Source organism: Coptis chinensis, chromosome 1 (genome assembly GCF_015680905.1).
Source record: "Coptis chinensis isolate HL-2020 chromosome 1, ASM1568090v1, whole genome shotgun sequence".
Taxonomy (NCBI): Eukaryota; Viridiplantae; Streptophyta; class Magnoliopsida; order Ranunculales; family Ranunculaceae; genus Coptis; species Coptis chinensis.
Window position 1 is genome coordinate 4,529,615 of NC_141456.1, and position 22,702 is coordinate 4,552,316.

A 22,702-nucleotide genomic window follows, 5' to 3' on the forward strand; every position below is an offset into this window, starting at 1 on the left:
GGTTTCGGGCTTCCACTTGATTAAGATAATGAAGAAGGTGCAGAGTGCATGTTGAAGGAGTGCAGTTTGTCAAGCGGCTATGCTATTCGTAGATGATTATAAAAACAGTTTGTCAAGTGACAACAATTTTGATTATAGAAACATCCATAATATAGATTGGTGTACTGGAAAAAATGCTAAAGTTTTTCATTAAGGAAAAATTGTTGGACTGGTATAAAAAAGTTTAATATTGATTCTAATAGACGGAACTTCTGTATGTCAGAGGTGTCATGTTGAATAAAAACCTCATCTACAAAATTGGGGTGGAAAAAATCAAAGGAATGAACGCATGTAAATTAGAATAGTAACATATTACATTTGTTTGAATGGATTATGTAAAATGTTTTAGATTCAAAAAACTTCAATAAGAAAAAAAAAACTTCAATATGTTAGTTGTATTCTTTGTTCGATTCGATTTTTACTGCGCTACGATACTGCTAATTTCGAGCATTTCATGAATAACTATAGTCAACGGTTTTAATTTGTATAATTGTATGCCTCCCTAGTCCCTAGATTGGATAAATTGGATCAGCTTGCCTTGCAGTCCTGCACATCCCATTTTATGCACCTTTTTTCAAAATAATAATCACTCGGTCCACCATATATTAAGCATTTCATGATGGACTGGGTTGGGCCATTTTTATATATTGTTCTGGGCTTGAGTATTGTAAAATAATGAGTTGGTTTGGGCCATTATGTACTAACTCATTATTGAATATTGCTCACCAATGGCAGGACATATTCGATTCATGGAATCATGGATTGTTACGGATGTTGAACTTTAGATGAAGACTTTGCACTTGGGTGATTAGGTTCTGTGCCGAAGTTTCATTTGAACTTTGAAACATGGAATGGAATGTTTATTAAAAATCATTATAAACAATAATTGGCAAGGCAAACAACAGGCCGTATAGCTCAGTGGTAGATCAATCTTGTAAACTGAAGGTCTGTAGTTCGATCTTGCATGGGTGCATGTCAATACACTATATTTTTACAGTATTAAACATGATTAAAAAGCTGGTTGCTTTTGTGGGTAATCATAAGGCATAAGCATTTGCAAAATCATAAGTAGTGCCACGCTGGCACCTGTTGTCGACTGCCATTTGGTGGTGACGCTGTGACTTGGTTGGTGACATGTCATTGTACTTGGTAGTGGTGGCTTGGTTTTCCGAGGAGCATTGTGTATTGATTGCATTGGGTGAATGGTCATTTAATGTAGCATTGATTTCAAATATTTTGCCTGTTGATTGCATTGGATGAATGGTGTTTGTGCAGAGTCTCTTGACATGGGCTTACAGTAGCATGGTTCATTGTAAGGATTCGGAGAATTATATAAATATTGACCCAAATGGTAGTCTCGTGGAACATTTTAGCCAAGAGAATAGCTGGCAAATATTAGCTTTTCCATTAACATTACCATTTACAGTGAAAGGGATCTCTGTTCTTGTAACAAAGTATGGCCTGACGTTGTTCCCTACTTGGTTATCGTTTGGCTTCATGCCATTTATGAGTACCTAATCCTTCATTCCTAAAATTTTTTAATTTCTCTTAGCCATTTTGCTTCAAGCTACCAAGGCATGACATACCCTACAAAAGCTTGAACTGCAAGTTGATTGTGAATCAGGTTAAAGACATACATCATTTCCAATATACAGGAACTATAGCCATGCATTCTCAATGTACACCAAGAACTATAGTCATTCCTTCAGTTCTGAAATCATTCCGATCCATGAGTCGTGATGCAATGACTTGTATATCTTGAACAAACTGCGCGAAGTTTAAAAGTAAGAGGTAAGCACGCGGAGAACATTGTCACCAAGTTCGGCGTTTTTTTGAAAAAAACGCGTTTAAAACCCGAGATATTGGCAAGGCATTTGGTTCCAGTTTAAAAACCGAGTTTTTCAAAAAAAAAAAAAACCCGTTTTAAACGTTTTAAACGCGTTTTAAACTTAAAAAACGTTTAAAACCCGAGATTTTGAAAATCTTTTTTTTTTTTTTTTTTTAATCTAAAAGAAAACACGAAGAAGAAAAAGGGGTTTTTAGAGTTTACCTTTTTGAAGAGTGGGCGTTAGATTGACTTATTGAGACAATTTTATTTTGTTTTGGACTATTAATAATTAATTATAAATTTTAAAGTTATTAACTTATTTGTAGAACTTGATTATGCCATTATGGTTGGTAATTAGTAGTATCTTATTTAGAGTTGTGTTTTGGTACTGAATCTAAAACTTCTACATATTTCTTTGTAATAAAATATGTACCCGTTCGAAGGAAATTTAATAAAAACCAATGATAAGAGTACTACAATCCTAAGAGGGATGGTCCAGTGCTTTCAGTGTGTAACACTACCTAACCCTTCTCTTAATCTTATGTTCTTAGTTCCTTTCAAGATCTCTACAACTCTTTCTCAGTTTCTCGGTACTAACACACCATCTCGTGAATATTTTTGGTCTGCATAGAGGAGGAGAATTTACAGTTAAAGCAACCTATGCTTTCTTTTAACCCTAAAAGATCCCTTATAGATGCAGTCCTCACTTCCTTCGAAAATCTGGTTTTTGTATTTGGAAATCAAACGCTCAAAATGGAGTTAAATTGTTGCTATGGTAACTCATGAATTGCATCCTTCCCAACAAACTTCTTTTATTCTCCAAAAACATTGTAGATAACATCTGTCCCAGACTCCTAGGTATGGCAATGAGATAGAAGGCTGGGAATATGCCATTAGTTCTTATGTCTATGGTTCAGGTTGGCCTCTCAACTATGCTGGAGAGTGGAGACATCTTAATTGGCGCAGACATTTTACCGTAAAAGATGTTGTGTTATACATCTACTCATGATATACTAGGAAAGATGATCTCACTCAGTTCTTGCACAAGCAAAAGATTCATCCCTTCTCGCACGTTTAAAAAAAAACCACAACCCAGACTGTACCTTATACTGCAGTAATATTTAGAAGATTTGTACTTGGAAATATTTGATGGCTCCTACTCATTTGACCCCATTACATAATCTAGTGACATTGGATTTAGTTTATCTAAATGGCTCCGCTACCGCATTTTTCAGGAAGTGGATTAATCCCTTGTTCAGGATCAGAGGAAGTAGACATTGAAACTTTGAAAGTAGCGGTAGTTACAGAAAAAGATTTGGGTGTTAGAAATCTTGCACTATGCTGCGATTGTTTGGTGGTTACTAACGCAGTCAATGAAGATGATGGTGGAGTGTCTTGGTTGAGTTCTGTGCTTCTATAAGATATTAAGGAGCTGGCTAAATCTTTTGTTTCTGGTAAAGTAGTCTATGTACCTTGTACCTTGGGACTTTTGTAAGTCAACCCATTTATTGGCAAACTCTGATAGATAATCTAATTGCTGATGGCAGTCCCAGTGTCAGTTGAGTGTCTTTTTTTTTCGATAACCGGTTGAGTGTCTGTTTAAAGAAGTCACGAAGTCGATGTGCGAACTATCTGTGGTTTCTTAATGAGCTGTTTAGAGCCTGAATAAACATCTTGCAGGTCTTCCCCCATCGCAGTTGTTTGAAGTCGGTTAGTTTTAGGATTTTTACCAAGCTACAGAACTACAAGAAAAGAGAAGTGCTACAGACCTTTTATCTAAATTATTACCTGAGATGCATTTCCAAGCCCTGAAGATTGTCGCTTAAGGTCTGCAACTTCATCCTCAAGTATCTTGCGAGCCTTGTCTGCTTCATCAAGTCTCGCCATGATCGCCTCATAACCTGACTCATTGTTTTCACGCGCTCTCTTCTCTCTTTGAGCAATCTCCTTATAAGGAGCTGAAGCATGGTAAATAGTCTTAGTGACACCACTACCTAGACCACGAACACGCCCTCTTCCATCACAACCAATAACCTATTAAGCAAACAAAAGTTTAGGTAGAGCTTTGAAGAAAACCCACTAGAAAAAATAAAACAAGATGGGAAGAAGCATCACACCAAAGCAACGGGATCATTGTCTAGATCCCTTTCCACTATATCAGGCTCATTGCTAACAAGTCTGTCAATTTCCTCCTACAAAAGAAATCAAAGTCACCATTTCTTAAGTACGTAATACCTGGTCATACAAACATAAGCAATTACTAAATAAATGTCTCGTTGTCTCTTACAAGAGATTGCTTCGTTTCAAAATTGATGCAACTCCCATCTCTCCTCGTATGGATGGCCACATATCCTTCTGTCCTTGAAACCTCACCAGTTGGGCTATTTTTTTTTTTCTGTAACATATTAAACAAATATGTAGATAAAGACTAATAATAGTTGAGTGCATACGATAATTTTATGGCATTAAATAGATGTTTACCAACTGCTCAATAACTGGAACTGCTCCCATTCTACCAGTTGTATGTGGGTTCTTCATTTGTTCCCTTGCTAACTTTCCATTGAATCGCTTGGTTTTATCCTCTTCTGTTGAGCACATGTCAACGAATACCTCCCATTCTTCCTTTTTCACCTTGCTAGGAACATTTCTTTTTCGCTCTGCATCTGTCGGAAATTTATCATACACCTGATGAAGTTCATATTTTTTCTGCTTCCAAGCTGTATTAAGCTTACGAAGAGTGCATTCTTTTCGGATGAGTGGAAGATCAATTTCAACCTGTAAATTGGACATGTCAAACTCATTAGTAAACAAATTTGGATACAATACAAATTAAAATGTTTATTGAAATAAAATCAGGTGGAGTGACTTGCACTTACCAATACTTTCTTCCACAAAGCATCCTTTGTTAAATCTGGAACCTCTGCCCAGTCCTTGTACATAGGTGGGCAGTGTGTCCTAGCCACCTGCCCGACTATAGTGGCATACTTTGCTCAATATTGTCCAGTAGCTTGTCCATCATCAGTAAACTCCACTTGGAATCTTGGACCTAAGTGGATTAATTAGCAACCGATTAAGTACAAATGGGGACGAGAAAAGCTTCACTACTAGAAAAATGACAATAGACAAAATCAATTTATTGTGATCTATTTTTCAAATGATCTGTGGATAAAAGATCAAATGACCTAATTAACAAGAATATGAAAAAGAATAAGATCTAATTAACATCAGAACTACGAAAAAATATTAGTACCTATCAACTGCCCTCCCTTAAGACTCCTGCTTAATATATTAACAAGTTTCTAAAATCTGGTGCCATGTTTCACGTATCTAACCTGCACTCCAGTCCATATTTAACCATTGATCACCAAGAACAAAACAGTGAATGAGGCAGCTACATCTCTCGTGAAAACAACAAAATTTCTAGAAAAGTCCTAAGTCGATTATACTAATCAAAGGAATCTAAAATACTTGAGTAAAAAAACCCTCAGGAACCATCTTAAAACTGAAGTTACATAGACAACACCATATCACTTTTCATTAGCTAGAGCTGTTCTTGCTTTGGCTTGGCAAAAAATAGTTCCTAGTTCCCACCGTAAAATATAAGTCATGAATATAAGGGTACCCATATTCCCCCAGCCTTTCAGTTAAACTATTTTCTTGTCTCCACAAGTCCTCAAAAGAAAGTAGTCTTCCCATGATATACCAAAAGGTATAAAAGAAAAGGAGAAAAATAAAATTTGACTTTTCTTTTATGCTCAAAGACTCTAAGTTGCGTTCGCAGATCAATAAATACAAAAATCATATACCATTTCATTTCGCACTCACATGACCACAAGCAGATTAGGTACATATAGGTCAAAATTGAACTCTATAGGTAAGTTATACTTGCATGTTAACAGTCCAAATATCACAGGTACAGGTACCTAAGATAACTCATCCTATTGTATCTTTCTTTAGATATATTAATAAAATTATGCTTTACCGATCCAAAAAAATAAATAGCATAACATCTAAAATAGAACTCTTGTCTAGTAAGGGTGACATCATGATGATGTCGGAAGCTATCTCGGCATTACTATCATCGATTAACAATCTTGTAAAATTGTCTTCTCTTTTTAGTTTATACTTCTAAAGTAATAGTGAATGTTGACTCAATAACAAAGGGCAGATTAATACAGAAAGAGTTGAATAAAGGATCGAGAATCGCCAAACATGGTTTGGTCAAGTGGCAAGCAATTTGAAAATCAATACATAACATATAAGAAAAGAACCGTGTATGAGTTCCATGGAAGTGGGGAAAGCGATTAGCAACAAGCCAATACAAGGAACAAGCACCCCTAAAGTCTCTGTTTTCGATCAACAATGCATTTTACTGATTTTTTTTTTAAAAAAAAAAGGAAAGTACAGACCTAAGACATCCCGAATAGGTTGCCACCCCTCGGTCACTCATTAATTTATTTTTAGGTTAGTATCCTTTACCTTGAGCTTTGCTTATAAAGCATGATGGCACATGATGAGTAATATTCTATATGAGAATGAACCTCAAGACCCAGGACTCCAATATATCCTTCACAGAGCGGGGAACAGCCCAAACCACCCGTGATTGTGGAAGGAAATGACACACCTCCCAAGAGTAAGAACAATGGATGAGGGTATGGCTAACCAACTCACCATCAAACAAACACCAGGGACAAGTTTACAATGATTTTCTTTCTTTTGATAAGGTTGTCTATGGTTAGGATTTTATTTTGTGTAGCACACCACATAAAAAAAGACGCTCGGCAAGGAATCTTCGACTTCCAAATCAAAGTGCTAGGGAAATTAGTTAAGAAATTAGCATAGGAAGACAGGAGTAGAGAGCGAAATAGAAAGATTTTGAGCTGAATTTTTCATCCTTTCCAATATTCCAAAGTCAATAATCTCTGCATGGTCTCCCATCTGGGATAGTGTACAAATTGTGTAAAAGGGCTGCAAGACTCACAATATCCCTATCTACCATGGCATTGTGGATACCAAAGTCCCAACCAAGATGACCACTATCAAACCGTATGAAATCACTAAGGGGGTGACTACATGGGTCATTTTTATAGGTTTAACACTTTCCCAGCCAACTTACGTTATTAAATAAAAAATTAATAATCAAATAAAAAATGTTACTTTACATTTTGGTTTTGTCGTCGTCTCACTTGCTTCAGATTCATTTGCTTCAAATCCACTTGCTTCAGATGCTTCTGACATGACTTATTTTTACCTAAATATAAAGTTCAACAAAATGGTTAAAATCTAAGGCAACGAAATTAAACAAAACATGGAATAGATGTAGCATGTATCATATGTTGCACCACTCGAAGAAAAAACTAAAAACAGAAAAACCCACTAGACAGAGAACACGCAAGATGTTCAAGCCATACTGTTTAACTCACCTGTACCATGTTGAGAATTGGAAAAGATGAACAGAAACAAAAGATACCCAATTCAAAAAATCTTTCCCAGAAATATCAACCATACAAAAAAAAGATTATTCATTGATAAATTTCCTAAGAACGTCCTTAATTAAGATTATTCATCAACATAAAAAAAAAAGATTATTCATTAAGATTAAATCTAGTCTTTTGCAACTTCTAGAACGTCCTCAAATAGAGTTGAAGAATCATTAGCACTTGTTCTGGCCTCGAAGACCAATGGGTCTTCATAAGCATATATCTCTTGAGTCAACCTCTTTGGAGCATCCAAGACAACATGCCAATTATCTCTACTCAAATCCCGGCAATAAAAGACTTGTTTAGCTTCAGAAGCGAGAATAAAGGGCTCGTCAACCTCACTTGTATTCCTCATGAACCTCCCAAGATTTACAAATACCAAGTTCGTATCAGGATCAACTGTGCAACCATTTGTTTTATCCTCAATGCGCACCTAATCACAGTAGAACACAGTTTGTTTAAATTCTACATAATCAAGTTCAAGAATTCTTTTGACAACTCCATAGTAACTGACTTCGTCATCAACAAGGTTCCTATCCTTGGCGCTTGCCCTAAAACTAGTCACAGTCTTCATGGAAACCCCACTATTCTATGTTGTGGTCGTTGATTCGGAATCCGATGTATAAAAAACATACCCATTCGCTGTGTATCTATTATATGGCACTGCTGTAAAAGATGGACCATCAACAATCCTCTTGAAAGGAGATACTTTTTCATTTTGTAGTTGTAGTCTTAACCAAGGAATGTAGTCCAACTCTTTTGATTGACTGCCCCTACGATTTTTAATGACTTTGGAGGTATACTTGGTACTTCCTGTGAAAATAATAAAAATTCAGGACAGTTGACACACATAACTCAAGTATTGACTACCAAAACAATGGTAAATGCACGACTTACTCTTCCCACTCGGCATTTTCTGAAGAATGCGTCAAAACCCACTTGCGAACTTGTTGATACTCTATATTTGGAAGAACATATTGCTTTCCCTTTTTATCCATAGGGTGTGCACTTTCAATATCCTCATTCATGATCACCCTTCTCCCATTCTTATGGCTTCCCAAGTTGCCATCATGAATGTACTCCATACAGTACATCATCGCCTCTTCCACGAGGTATTGCTCTTGGATGCAACCCTCGACAAAAGTCTGATTGGTCACATACTTTTTATAAGTTTTCATCATCCTGTGCATGTGCCATTAATTAATACAAAATGACTACATACTAATCACAAGAAAGATATATATAAAGAACTTTACTCACCTCTCAAAAGGATACATCCACCTATATTTAACAGGTCCGCAAATTTGTGCCTCTTCCGCTAAGTGCACAATAAGGTGTATCATTGAAACAAAAAATGAAGGCGGGAAGTATTTTTCAAAGACACACAAAGTTTCCACAATGCGTTTTCTCATGTTCGAAAGGTTCGCACGACAAAATGACTTTGGAGCATAGGACGTTAAAGAATAAAGACAACTGGCGAATAGCTTCACGCAATGGCTTGTGTTTTTTGAATAGATGCATCAATAACACGGGTAATAAATGTTGTAAAAGGATGTGATAGTCATGGGATTTTAGGTTCTTGAGCTGAAAATCCTCCAAGTCCACATTATGTTTCCAATTTCCACTATATCCAACAGGAACCTTCAATCGGTGCAAAGTTCTACAAAGCAAAACTCTCTCTGCACGTGAAAGAGAAAAAGCACCTATTGGATAAGACCACTTGTCATTCTTCATTACCGGCAACAAGTGTTTCTTTATCTTCCTAGCTTTAAGGTCCAGACGGGCTTCGAGTCCATCCTTACTCTTACATGTACCCATGATTGTTGCAAACAGATTCTCCGCAACATTTTTTTCCACGTGCATCACATCTAGATTGTGGCAAAAGGGGAATCTTTGTAGGAATTAAACATATAAGTGAATATATGGATATGTATACATAAAATTACATGATATACTACTACACAAATGTTAAAAATACCTCCCAATACGGCAATGTAAAGAAGATAGAATCCTTTGAAAATGCTGAATTTTCTAGTTTTTTAGTCCTTTTTCTCTTCTTCTTCCTTCCTTCTGGTGTATCCGGCACCTTGCCAAACTTGTTCTGAATTTGGCTCATTTTAATTTTTACTTGAGAACCCTTAAACGAATAGGACGCTTACCATGTTCTTCTTTTCCATTAAATTGTGACTTCTGGACTCTAAAGCGATGATATGGGTCTGCTAGGAACTTTCGATGACCCATATAAGCAAACTTTTTTCCATGCTTCAGCCAAGTAGAATCTATATCTTCACTACAAATAGGACATGCATACCTTCCGCTTTTTTTCGCCCAGGAAAGATGGTGAAACGCGGGGAAAATCGTGTATCGCCTACAAGCAAATTGCCTTCATAGTGAATGTCTCTTTAGCATGGGAGTCATATGATTCAACTCCAAAGACCCATAACTATTTTAGCTCTTCGATTAAAGGCTGCAAGAAGACGTCGATGTTATCCCCTGGGCTACTTGGACCAGGAATTAGAAGTGTCAACATAGTAAACTCTTTCCGCATGCACAATGATGGAGGCAAATTGTATGGAGTAATCATAACAGGCCAACAACTATAAATGCTGTTTTTGTTCCCAAATGGATTAAATCCATCTGTTGCAATCCCTAATCTAACATTACGTGGCTCCGCAGCAAACCCAGGCCATTTAAGATTAATTGAGTTCCACATGGAAGAATCAACAGGATGACGCATATAGCGTTGGTCAGAAACTGCATTTGCATGCCATTTCATATTCTCTGCAATCCATGGTATGCTATACATCTTTTGCAATCTCTCAGCCAAAGGAAAATACCTAAGCTTCTTCCATGGTTTAATCTTAGCCTTCGGTTTTAACAGGTTCACCGGTTGTCATCTGTTTTCACCACAAGTGGGACAACTAATCAAATCCTTATATTTGTCACCCCAATATATAATACAATCATTTGGGCATGCATGAATAATTTCGCACTTCATGCGAAGAGGTTTGATCAAGTTCTTAGCAGCATAGGTCTTCTCAGGTAGTGTATTCTCTTCTGGTAAAGTCTTTTTAAGGAATTGCAACAACTCTGTGAAGCTACTATTAGACCACTTGTGTCTAGCCTTTATGCTCAACAACTCAATCGTCGTCGATAATTTCGAATCTTCACCCCGACATGATGGATATATTGGTTTTAAAGCATCCTCCATCAACTTGTCGTATTGAACATCCTGCGGTATGGCATTGGGTAAATCTCCATCATCATCTCCATCATCAACTTCGTTAAGACATGCATCTAAGTCAACAGGATGACTTCGTCCAAATGTGTCATTGACCATCTCTTCCATCCTTGGCAACATATTTTCAGGACCCCTAGTAGAAGAACTAGTGGGAACTTCAACATAGTTACTACTTCTGGAAGATGACTCTCCATGATGTATTTGTCTCGTCTATACCATCACAGATAAGATGCTCAACAATATCTTTTGTTGTTGACTTCCCCCCTAAATTACGACACTTAGCACAAGGACAACAATACCAGTCAAGTTCCTTTCCTAATTTCTCTTGTGTGAACTGGATGAATGATTTAACACCTCGAAGGTATTCAGTAGACGAAGTCGGTGCTTTCATCCAGTTCTTGCTTGGAAGCATTGAAGACATTTTCTAGATAAATACATCAACATATATAATATTAGTATGATTTCAAAAAGAGTATTGAACTTGAAACCTAGGAAAGGTATATATATCATAGAAAGTGGTACTCAAATTCCTTTACGCCTCCTAACATACTTAGCACCCCAACAACCCACCTACCAAGTCTAAATGGTTTGCTCAAGATTGGAACAATTACAAGTAACAATGAAAACAATATATATATATATATATATATATATATATATATATATATATATATATATATATATATATATATATAGGACACTTGGTGATTTTATGTTAATAGTAACTTCCTTATTCTCTATGGCCAAGACCAATTAATGCCAAAGAAGTCATATCATTTACAAACAAGAAATTAGGTTATTTGAAAATATAAAGTTTGAAATAAACTAGTCCAACTCAAACTGAAATCTGTAGATATATATTGTAAATCAGTAGAGGCTGAATATCCAAACAATGAAAAATAGCTAACTCAATCGACTATGCACTTGATGTTCTTAAAGACCGACAAAAAAAATATGGTATAAAAAAAAAACAACTCATAACTATACTTATACTTATACCATCGGATAAAAACAATAATACCAACAACATAATAACATAAAATAACAAGAGAAACACAACAAATGACAAACAAATGATAAAGAAAGTTAAACCATTTTATACCCTGTCTTGGAGAAGCAGTGAGAAAAATTCAACCTTTCCTTGAAGAAAATTCCAACTGAAGAAGAACCTATTAAATCAAAATAACACAAACTTGTTAAACTGAAAACTAAAAATAAAAGTTTCAATCTTTGAAAACTCAAATAAGAAAAACAAGCAAACCCCATAACAAAAATAAAAGTTTCAAGCTTTGAAATTTCAAATAAAAAAAAAGCAAAACCCCATATATGAGGATAACATAAATGTAAAACAGATAACAAAAGTAGGTTTACAACTTCATGAATCATTGGACATACACTTTTCTTAAAGATTTCCCCTCATGGATAACATGTCTATTGCGGAGTAGGAGAAGAAATTTCTTTAGGAACAAATATATTTGTTTCTACGGAAACTAGAATGTATAGTTCATTTTTCGTATAGAATATTAAGTTCTAGCCTCCAATCTTTTTTTTTTTTTTTGTTTTGTTTTCCCTACAGGGTACATGACATTCAGTTCTGGTTGTATTAAATAAAACCAGAATAGTAACACATGATCACTATAATAATATCAATCATGCATAAAAACTAATCTTGCAAGTTAGAACAGAAACTAGATAATATATGGATTGCAGGAAGATGATTAAAATTATACGAACCATGCAAGTACGTTAGCTAAATTTACCTCTTCACAATCAAACACTACTTATCACACAAAAAAATGTGATAGAGAGAACAACCTAATTAAAGCTAGAATATTGTAAGCAGCTTCATGATGCTCAGTAAGCTACAATTTTCAAGCCAAATTCACTTTGTGCAAAAGCTACGAGATACACAATTTCGCTATCATCAAGCCCCAAATACTACTTGATCATGCATGAAACAACAACAGCCCAGCACTAGCATTGCAGGCATGCAGTCATCTTAATATTAATTGTGGATGTACTTCAATATTAATTTTCTATGTTTGCAAGGAATGCCAAGCTTCTTAATCCCAAGTGTACGAGTAACAATCAATTTTTGAAAGTCCCTAATCTCAATTTCAAGTTTATTAACATGGGTTTCAACTCATTTCCCTATTCCACTTAAAATTCTGGTATGCCCATCTTCACAACGTATGGGGAAGAGGTAGAGAACAATCATTTGTTAAATCTTTTGAAACAGGATTGTTCCAATATGTTAAGTCAGAGCCACTTAAAAGCTAGTCAGTAAAAACGGCTCTGACATAAGCTTGACAGGATTGTTTCAAATCTTCACAACGTTGGACTTCCTACGTTTCCACTTAAAAGCTTCACAATGATTGTTCCAGACTTAACATGGATGTCAGAGCCATTTCCGACAGGCTCAACACTTCCTAGTTCTAAAGTTAAATCTTAGAAACAAAGAATAAATATAGTTAAACTATTTTATACCTTGCCTTGGAGAAGCAGTGAGAAAAATTCATCCTTTACTTGAAAAAAAAATCCAACAAGAGAAGAACCTATTAAATAAAAACATCACAAACGTGTTAGTGAAGAACAAGCAAAAAGTGAATAACACGTAAACCCCCGAAGCGGCAAAACAGAAGAAAGACACTAATCCCCCGGGTATCGGCAAAATAGAAGAAAGACACTAATCCCCCGGGTATGTTTTCTCACTCAAGACTTCTTCCTCCTTTTCGAAAGGATCATTGTTGGGCCTTTTTGCATAGCGTGATGCCAGTGGCTACCGAGTGAAGGAATACCTATGTGAGGATTCTTTGTTGGCAAGTCGTAGTACGGCTGGGAAAAGAAAAGAATGGATTCTCCCTTTATTTTTTGTTTGCTGGATATCGAGTGTAGCTTAATTTCGTGAATGTTGTGATGTTGAATTTGGGGATTTAAGTGCAAAATCATATGAATCCCCGGCGTATCCATATGATGGTAGGTCTGGTCTCATCCCGAGTTGTGCAAAAAGCATATTCTATTATTGTATTACCGACTTACAGCAAGAAAGCAAACGAAAGATGTCATGTATAGCGCTACGCCCCTCTATCTAATATGGCCCTAGCCTAGCAACCAACTAATAGCCTTTGAAAGAGCCTTTCGCACCCCGTTCGACAGTCAAGGTTTCAGTCCGGGAAGTTGACTCACGATACCCAGTGTAAGAGGAAGCGCCTTTTGTTCAGGCCTTTTTCACTAGTTTAGTTACAAGGGGCGAAGCGGGCTCATTCAAGCAAGCTAAAGCCAAGCTATGGTTAATCCCCTAACGCGAGAACCAAAGAAAGGGGATGCTGCAGTAGTTGTTTCAGTTGAAGCAGGATGCCCCAATTACGCTTGCTTTGCTTCCGCTGCACTATAGGGGAAAGCCCAGGATCAAAACCCGGAACTTCATTTAGATAGGCATAATCGCATGTTTCACCCCTGTGTGCTGTCTTTACCCATGAGCAGGACTAAACAGGCTTTTAATGCATCTCAAATGCCAGCTAGGTGGCGCAGGAGCTTGTTTAGAATCGGAGTGAACCCGCGCTTTAGCTGCCATAGCAGCAGACTTAGAAACCCGCAACACTAGTCCTAGTCGAATATGAGGAAATAAGGGATCAGAACCTCATTTAGTATAGGCATAATCGCATGTTTCACCCCTGTGAATCTATCGTTAGAGTATGAAAACTACATCTTTCTCGTTGGAGAAATGGGCTTCTAGCTCGTTTCTTTCTAAATAACATCCTTTCCTAGTTATGACTTACGCTATTTGATAGACATACTCCGGCGTTGAGTCTATCCGAAAGCTGACATTGAACTCAGAAAAAAGCAAGCTACTCTGATTTGAAATTAGCATTTGCTTAACACACCTATATTGACTATCAGAGCTGCTTCAGTTGCCTACCATTTACAGGACTTTGGGAGAGAATTACAACGAGAGAGTCTTACCCTCGATAATCCATGAAACATTGAAAGCTGTGGTAGCACAATACAATGCCAGTCAACTTATTACTCAAAGAGAAGCTGTCAGTAGGGAAATAAGAAAAATACTGACCGAGAGAGCCGCAAACTTCAATATAGCACTGGATGATGTGTCCATTACAAATTTAACATTTGGAAAGGAATTTACTGCTGCAATTGAAGCCAAGCAGATTGCTGCACAAGAAGCAGAAAGAGCCAAGTTTGTTGTGGAGAAAGCAGAGCAAGACAAGAAGGGTGCGGTTATCAGAGCACAGGGAGAGGCCAAGAGTGCTCAGCTTATAGGTCAAGCTATCGCAAACAATGCAGCATTTATTACTCTAAGGAAGATTGAAGCTGCCAGGGAAATAGCCCACACCATAGCAAATTCTGCCAACCGTGTGTACTTGAACTCAGATGACTTGCTCCTAAATCTTCAGGACATGACTTTGGAGCCAGTTGGAAAGAAATGATTGGGAGAGGGAAGGGTTAATGTTTTGTCAGAGAGTTTATTCTAGGCAAGTGCCTATTTCAATAGATTTGGTAGACTTCAAAATAAGGTTACATGGCGACAGAAGAATTACTTTGTTTAAAACTATAGGAGCCAAATCCTATTGTCTCAGTTGTTATCTATGGACCTGCTACTTCAAGTTTTACTTCTGCTCTCTGAATATTAATGAAGGTAACGTTCTATTTATATAGTAACAAGCTCAAAAGTTATCATTATAGTTTGTAATGCTTAAAGCTAAAAGGCGTTACAAACTTTAGTTATCTTTTTCTTGTTTTAACATACAAACTAATTATTAATTAATTAATGAAATAATGAGGATATAATACAACGTAATCAGGCCATTGAAAAACATACGAATACTTTGCACAAAATGGAAACTCAAAAAGTAAAGAACAAACTAGTAAAACCCATAAGAAAATCACCTCGATTTAACTGAGAGTGTATTAAATTTCGTATACCCCTTCAACCCTAAACCTTCAATTCCTGGATTAAGCGACCCAATCTACAAAACTAATTTTCAGTATCAATTTTAGTGAACAGAAATAAATAAAAACCTAAGAGAGAAAGTACGAACCTTTGCAGAAACGTGAAAAAAAAATCGTGTGATGAGATAATATATAGTATTTGGGTAAGCTATGAAATTTGAGGGGGAAACACAAAATTCGTCAATTTTTTTGGTGGGAAATGGGTTCTCAATTTTTTTGGTGGGAAATGGTTTCAGGGCTCAAAGCAGAAGTCTCGACAATGGGAATTAAAAGGAGGAAGTAGACAAACAAAGGCCGATGAATATGACCCGACTGGTAACAGCTGTCTAATACAAGAAATTAGCCGTGGTTTATGTTTAGACAGTTAGAAGCCGTCCTACTGTGGGGCGTCATGCCTGTCATAAATTCTCTATTTTGATGTAGTGTGACGAGGGTGACTAAGCATTACTTTGCAAACCTGGTCCAAGCACTGGAGAATGGAATGACCTTAGGTGATGTGGACAGATAGAGCAAATGGCTTGGGATGGAATGACGAGTTGTAAGGTGGGATGGGTGAGGAAATAACCCGAGTGGAAGTCGGCATCACCTGGAAGACCAAAGCTCTTAGGATTACTTACCCTTGCGGATGTACATCCAAAGATCGATAAATGCTTTCGACTCTCTCGCTTAATTAATGCTTCGGACGGTTTGGGGACAAAAACGATTGCCATAGAGATCAAAGCGATAAATGAATCTTAAATTCTTAGGCTTTGTTTGATAGGTCATAAGAGCTATGGCAAAGACAAATTTCGTCACCATTAATATTAAAATGTAGATTCTTTTTTTCCTATAAATATAAAATGTGGTTATGCATTCAAATTGAACTCAGTGGCAACTGCCAAGAATGAGTAGAGGAACTCTTAGGGCACGACAGTGGAGAACATCAATGTATACAGTTTGTAATGGGCGACAAACTGCACCGAAATGTAGGAATCTTTCTTTGGGGTTAATTTTTCAGCAATTATTAATAGGATGTGATCGGGAAGGTCTAACCAATCAACGCTTATCATCGAAAGCATAGCAGTTCTAACACCTTTCTCCATGTATGAGTAAATGAATTTGTTAAAGCATATGGGGCAATGTAAATGTGTAGATTTGTTTAAACTGTTTTGGGTTGTTAGAGAGAGAGGTGGGCTGGATTTTGTATCAAGAACGGGTTATGGGGTTGTTGGTTAGGAGATTGGATTGAATTTAGGTGTTGCTTCATCGTCAAAACTGTTTTATGGACCGGGAGGGACAACCACATACCTAAAAGAGGACTGCTCTTATCATATTACAATCTCATCAACGTTATTAAAAAAATGGCTACTATTATTCATATTTTTATACCAAAAGGAAATACAAAATGACAAAAAAAAAACTACTAACAAACTATAAGAAGAAGAAAAACTGAAATGGGAGCAACCTAAAAAGGTGGTTTTGGGGGAGAAGATAACCCATTGTTTCATACCACACTTTCATGTATGTAAGACGCCTTGACATTTATATTTCTCAGTCTTTATCTGCTGCAGCGAAGTGTGAATATCACTTATCGGGTGTGTTCATTAAATGAACATAGTTGATAAGTATTGACAGGTTTAGTGTTGAAGAAGGTTGGCTGCTGCTTGTGGTTTGCGTTAGCATCGCATTTCAAGATAGGCTTTGTTTTCCTTTGAGGTGATATAGATTTCCAGTTGAGGCAAGGTTATTTGCATTTTCATTTGTAAATTTTTGTAATGAAGAGGACTTTTGTTTAAGTTAAAATTTTTATTGGTTTTTAATTATCCGCATATTTAAACTGTTTATGGGTTTTTGGAAGTGGAGAGTGCGTCACACCTCGGAGATCGAAGAGTCGGGAACAAATAATGTTTTTTCCGAATTCTGTCGAAATTCGGGGTGTGACACATATAATATAATTTTATTTGTTGTCCACTTAGTTTTGGGTGTACACTGTTACTTATTTTATGATTAGTTGACTCTTATTTTATTTTTTTTGTCCCAGTCACATGTGAGATTAACAAATGTATAAAGTAAATGTTCAGGCAACTCAATTCATTTTTTCATTCGTTATTTCATTGTCTTTTTCTAGAAAGAAATTTTATTATGTTAAACTTCACCTAAGATTAGTGTGGAAACTATTCTTTGTGGCGTAAGAGTTTTAGGAAAATCATTTTCGGTGGAAACTATTATTTTTAGCAATTTAGTTTTTTTGTCTTCTATTTTTTTGTAATTAGATATAGTGTTTAGGAAAAGTTGGAGAATCTATGAAACTCTAGATGGGATTGTTTCTTTCTTTATAGGGGTTTTTCGGTTTTGGTCCTCCTAATAATAGGGGTTTTGGGCTTTGGTCCACGAATGATCGATTATTAGGTTTTGGTCCTCCTAACCGTGAGTTGACCACGTTGACCAACGATGGACGTCTGCCCAACTCACATATTTTGCTATTACCTACAATACCCTTGACGTGCCTTACACGTGACTTATTGGTTTTTGAATAAAAAATATAAGACACATGTCAAAATCTGGACAAGTAGCCGTTGGAATTCAATTACACCAATTTTCTAATTTCTGAACTAGCCGTTGGAATTCAATCTTATAAGTAAGGTTGTCCATTCAATCCTAAAGGGGAAATAGAAGAGAGGAGAGAAGATGGGTGGAAGTGAGGTTGTTGCAGTCGTTGCCGCTCCTAAGGTAAAGTTAGGTTAGTTTAGAAGGACTAAAACCTAAACGATGATATTAATAGAAGGACCAAAAGCTAATTTATTTTACTGTTTTGCAGGTTTGTCAATTGTGCTATGAAGAGGGCCATTATGCTTCAACATGTTCATACTTTGGCATTCACTGTGATTATGCACCTTGTTGTGGCTTTATGAGAGTTGTGTTAGGTCACACAAATCAAGGTACTAGGCAATTCAAGTATCTTAAGTGTTCTCGTCCTAGTTGTAAGTTTGTGAAATGGATATACTTCGACAAAGAGGTATACCACCAAGTTTGTAACCTCTGCAAGGAACAAGTTGGAGTTTGTGAAAAGTGTGAGTTGTGCACTAGTTGTCATCTTCCTAATACTTGTGTCAAGAGTGTGTGAGAGTTGTGAGGAAGAGTGCTATGTGTAAGTTGTACTAAATATAATATGTTCTACTGTGGGTGTAATCTGTGTGGATGTAGTGCTATCAAGTACTCTATTCATACCCTATAAATAAAGTTGTCTGCTTTTACATATCAAAACATAGATTGTACTATATAAGATTCTTCAAACAAAAAACACAAAAACCATAGCACTCCAACAGAGCATTGTGATAAGATTCTTGAAAACAAAAAAATAAAATAAAACAGACAAAATAACACTCCAACATCTTGTGATGTGAGTGATCTCACTGGGTTTGACTTAAAGGCTCATAGAGGCAAGGAGCAAATGTATTCCCAGGTGTACTTGGTGTCTGAACATGACCACCATCATCATCCTCTCCACCAAACCAGTAATGAAAGCCCCTTGATCCTCTTTTTCCCCTTGGCGGTCTGCTTCCCCTAGGTGCTCTCCCCCCTCTCCTAGCTCTTGGCACTTGCTGCCCAACATCTTGTTGATTAGCATTATTCTCCTGATGCTCATGGTGCTCTTGCTGCTGCTGCTGATGAACATGGTGCTCTTGCTGCTCAGCTTGGTTGTGCTGACCATGTTCTTCTTCTTGCCCTCCATTTTGAGCATTTTGTTTGACTAATCAAGATTTAAGAAACATTTATTGATGCAATCATAATTTCCCTAATTTAAAACATATGACAATAAGTCAAACATAATTTCATTGAAACACAGTCCTTAATTAACAGGACAATTCCCTCAAACATTCTTCATACAAACATAGCATAATAACATTAAAACATACCCTATACATAATAGACCCTACAACAACATTCATCACTCAAACATAAACTTAATAGACCTTACTTAGCATAGACATAGTTGATCACAAACATAAACACTACTTCTACTTCAATTTTGGGAGCACAAATCCCTTAGCCTTTAAGGCTTGCACAACAACTTTCTTTGGTATGTTCTGGTGTTCACCACCATGAAGGTCTTCCTCCTTCCTTTTAGATCCATGATTTTCCTCCCAGTTCAGCTCAACCATGTGATCCAGCACCATTTTGTGTGAACACTTTGGATTAAGGTTTATGAATTGTCTACAGATTTCAGCTTGTCTAGCAGAGAAATTGTTGTAAACACCAGGAAGGATGAGAGCTTTTAAGTGGGGTGGGTACCAGTCCAACAATGTCAAGTCCCTTTCCTTTACCTTTTGCTTTCCCTTTCCCATTGATATGTGTGTGAGAGATGTGGAAATGAGAGAAGTGAGAAGTGTGTGAGAGGTATGAAAGTAATGTGTTGGTTTTATAGCCCAAAGTCAAGTCTAGTCTTGGAAAACAAACAAGTTTTGAAAACAGACCATGCTTATATGTCTAGTCTAGTCTAGTCTTGGAAAATAGACAAGTTTTGAAAACAGACCATGCTTATATGTCTAGTCTAGTCTAATCTTAGAAAATAGACAAGTTTTAAAATAGACAAGACATGGATATGTGTGTAGGTTTTGGTCTCCTTTGAAAACAGAAAACAGACAAAATCCCAATAGAAAACAGACAACTTTATTTATATAAAACTCTAACTCCAATAGAAAACACTCTAATAGAAAACAGACAAAATCCCAATAGAACTCCAACTAACCAATAGAAAACTCCTAACTAACCAATAGAAATCCTAATAGAAAACAAACAAACATGTTAGGGATTGTTACCTCTTCTGCTTGGTGATGAGCTTGTCTCCTTTGCAGCCTTCTTGCAAGTTCTTGCATTATGTCCTACTTCACCACAATTCCTACATTTTCTTTTGCCACTAGCCTTTTCTTCATCATTTCCCCTTATCCTTTGTTTCTTTGGCCTCCCTGGCCTTCTTTCATTTGGAGGAGGTAGCACAACATTCTTAGGTTTAATCTGTTTATAAAAAAAAAAAATAGAATCATATTCATTTAGATAACAAATAAATAGAACAATGTAGATTCAAATAACAACCTTGTCCCAGTGTTCTTTATTGGCAATTGGATAGATATAGCCTGCATAAGTTGCTCTGAATGACTCCACAGTGTAGTAATGACTGCAGTACCTAAAAACAAAACAATTTACAAAACAATATAAGAAGATAATATGAAATACTATAAAACAAAACAATTTACAATAACATAACAACTCACTTGGCCCAACTCTCCTTCTTTGGTCTTCTTGGTCTTATCACAGCTATTGCATGGACACAGGGTATCCCTGTCATTTGCCACACAATGCATTCACATGTCATATTAGTGATGTGCACAAGGAAGGTCTTCCCATTCTTAGTATTGGTGGCTAAAAACTCATTTGGTGCAACTCCTGAAATTTGATACCTATGATACTTGGCTTCCAACTTTTCAATTACACCTTGTACAGCAGGTACCAAATCACCCTCACTTAGTCCATCACCTATCTCTCTTCTATCATACATAAGTGACATAATTGTCAATGTATACTTGTCCACAAACTGCATCAGTGGCTTGTCTCTGATCTTAAGGATCCAAGAATTAAAAGATTCACAACAGTTACTTGTGACAGCATCAGTCTTTGGTGTTAGATCAAAATATGATCTAGCCCATGTCTTCCTAGATTCCTTCTCCAACCATTTTTTGGCATCCTTGTCTGCCTGCTCTATTGAATCCATAAATGCCTCATGTGTAGTTATCCTGTATGCTTTAGCTGCTCCCCAACATAAACTCTCCAAATAATGACCTTTAAAGATAGTCTTAAAATTCTTGTACATATGTCCTAAAACGTAACCCGTGGATTGAGGTGACCTAATGGTGTGAATATAGACTATAATATGAGAAAATCAAGTTTAAATATATGATGTAATATACCTGTGATATGCATATGGGAAGTTAGTTGCAACACCATCAATGAGACCCTTCGCTGTTTGGGATATAAAAGTGAGTCATCTGTCTCTTTGGATGCTTGTTCAAGTGGGGCTTAAGTAAGCTCAAAGATCTTGTTCCGTGTAAACTTATTCTCACCCCTACATATAAAGATAGCAAGTGGAAAAATGCCATTCATTGCATCCATTCCTATGGCACTAAGACAGCATCCCCCATACTTGCCCTTAAGAAAGCAACCATCAAGTCCAATGATTGGCCTACACCCATTCACAAACCCATCTAATGATGCCTTGTATGCAACAAAGAAACCCACAAACTCATCTACAGAATCCTTGTACCACTTAACAATGCTGCATTCATTCCTTTCCAAAATTTGTTTTTTCATTTCTGAAATCACCATGTACCCCTCTTCATAATTACCATGCATTTTCTCTAACAACATGATCCTTGCTCTCCAAGCAGTCCAATAAGATATGTGTACACCATACTCATGATATATCTCATTAAACTGGAGAAAAGGTTGGATGGGCCCTTGTAAATGCTTCCAATTCATTAGCAACCCAAGGAGCTTTGGCTTGCACAACTTTGTTCTCCTCATCAGCTTCACAAGTATGGATGTCATTATACTTCCTGAGCTTCACTGTAAGCTCATTTATCTTCTTGCTACATTTAACAAACCACTTGCAGTCCTTATCTTTACAAATCACAAAATACCTTTCCTTATCATTCTTCTTTACTGTTTTGAAACTAAACCTGTGGGAGATCGCCATATCTTTTATAAATTGTCTACACTCTCCAATGTGTCTCCATTCCATATTTGGTTTCAATTTCAAGTTCTTTTGGAGATCTGCTATTTTCGGGTTATCGGTCCTCTCAAAGATCTTCTTCCACATAGCAATTTCTTGTTGATATCACAAAATTGTTCATCTCAGTATCTTCTTCTTCATTATCTGACACTAGTGAACATTCTGAACTCTGACTTGAATGTACATCAACAGGATCCCAATCCTCATCTTCCTTATCAGATTCAGGATCACCCAAATTAAATGTATCTTGACTACAAGGACCAAATCTAGCAACCACCTCAAACTGTCTATCATTTTCATCATCTGAGCTATCACCAAGGAATATATCATTGTTTCCATGTTCAACATCATGCTTAAATGCCTCACCACTCTCAAACAAA

General features: G+C 36.6%; 2 protein-coding genes, 1 long non-coding RNA gene and 1 pseudogene across 6 annotated transcripts; 2 read left to right on the forward strand and 2 right to left on the reverse strand.

Annotated features, from left to right (window-relative positions):
• Window positions 1-2,311: 2,311 nt before the first annotated feature.
• On the reverse strand, window positions 2,312-15,763 carry LOC147521490 (uncharacterized). 3 transcript variants are annotated; one of them, XM_086558956.1, is made up of 8 exons: window positions 15,646-15,763; window positions 15,494-15,573; window positions 11,691-11,757; window positions 7,030-7,118; window positions 4,744-4,913; window positions 4,155-4,642; window positions 3,985-4,059; window positions 2,312-3,901 (listed from the first exon to the last, which is right to left on the reverse strand). In XM_086558956.1, the coding sequence occupies exons 6-8, from the start codon at window positions 4,269-4,271 to the stop codon at window positions 3,644-3,646; spliced, it is 450 nt and encodes a 149-aa protein (XP_086415082.1). In that variant the 5' UTR covers window positions 4,272-4,642; window positions 4,744-4,913; window positions 7,030-7,118; window positions 11,691-11,757; window positions 15,494-15,573; window positions 15,646-15,763; the 3' UTR covers window positions 2,312-3,643. The 3 variants fall into 3 exon arrangements, with proteins under 3 accessions (XP_086415082.1, XP_086415098.1, XP_086415091.1); XM_086558972.1 differs by lacking the exons at window positions 15,494-15,573; window positions 15,646-15,763 and adding an exon at window positions 13,076-13,103; XM_086558965.1 differs by lacking the exons at window positions 11,691-11,757; window positions 15,494-15,573; window positions 15,646-15,763 and having other exon boundaries at window positions 7,030-7,908.
• Window positions 11,046-15,188, forward strand: LOC147521491 (prohibitin-1, mitochondrial pseudogene; annotated as a pseudogene).
• A 2,366-nt stretch (window positions 15,764-18,129) lies between the features above and the next one.
• On the forward strand, window positions 18,130-18,799 carry LOC147521492 (uncharacterized). Its single transcript, XR_015194030.1, has 2 exons — window positions 18,130-18,265; window positions 18,354-18,799. It is a non-coding gene; the product is annotated as an uncharacterized LOC147521492 (long non-coding RNA).
• A 1,422-nt stretch (window positions 18,800-20,221) lies between these two features.
• On the reverse strand, window positions 20,222-21,399 carry LOC147521493 (uncharacterized). 2 transcript variants are annotated; one of them, XM_086558984.1, is made up of 3 exons: window positions 20,809-21,399; window positions 20,630-20,720; window positions 20,222-20,510 (listed from the first exon to the last, which is right to left on the reverse strand). In XM_086558984.1, exons 1-3 carry the CDS (start codon window positions 21,303-21,305, stop codon window positions 20,469-20,471), a joined length of 630 nt encoding a protein of 209 aa, XP_086415110.1. In that variant the 5' UTR covers window positions 21,306-21,399; the 3' UTR covers window positions 20,222-20,468. The 2 variants fall into 2 exon arrangements, with proteins under 2 accessions (XP_086415110.1, XP_086415109.1); XM_086558983.1 differs by having other exon boundaries at window positions 20,222-20,551.
• Between the last annotated feature and the right edge of the window lie 1,303 nt (window positions 21,400-22,702).

Coding starts and splice junctions, on each gene's coding strand:
- LOC147521490 (XM_086558956.1), bottom strand. CDS start 4,271: ATGTTACAGAAAAAAAAAAATAGCCCAACTGGTGAGGTTTCAAGGACA. Junction 4,060..4,154: donor TTGAAACGAAGCAATCTCTT/GTAAGAGACAAC, acceptor TTTCTTTTGTAG/GAGGAAATTGACAGACTTGT. Junction 3,902..3,984: donor ACAATGATCCCGTTGCTTTG/GTGTGATGCTTC, acceptor TTTGCTTAATAG/GTTATTGGTTGTGATGGAAG.
- LOC147521493 (XM_086558983.1), bottom strand. CDS start 21,305: ATGGATTCAATAGAGCAGGCAGACAAGGATGCCAAAAAATGGTTGGAG. Junction 20,721..20,808: donor AAGAAGGAGAGTTGGGCCAA/GTGAGTTGTTAT, acceptor TTTTGTTTTTAG/GTACTGCAGTCATTACTACA. Junction 20,552..20,629: donor ATAAAGAACACTGGGACAAG/GTTGTTATTTGA, acceptor TTTTATAAACAG/ATTAAACCTAAGAATGTTGT.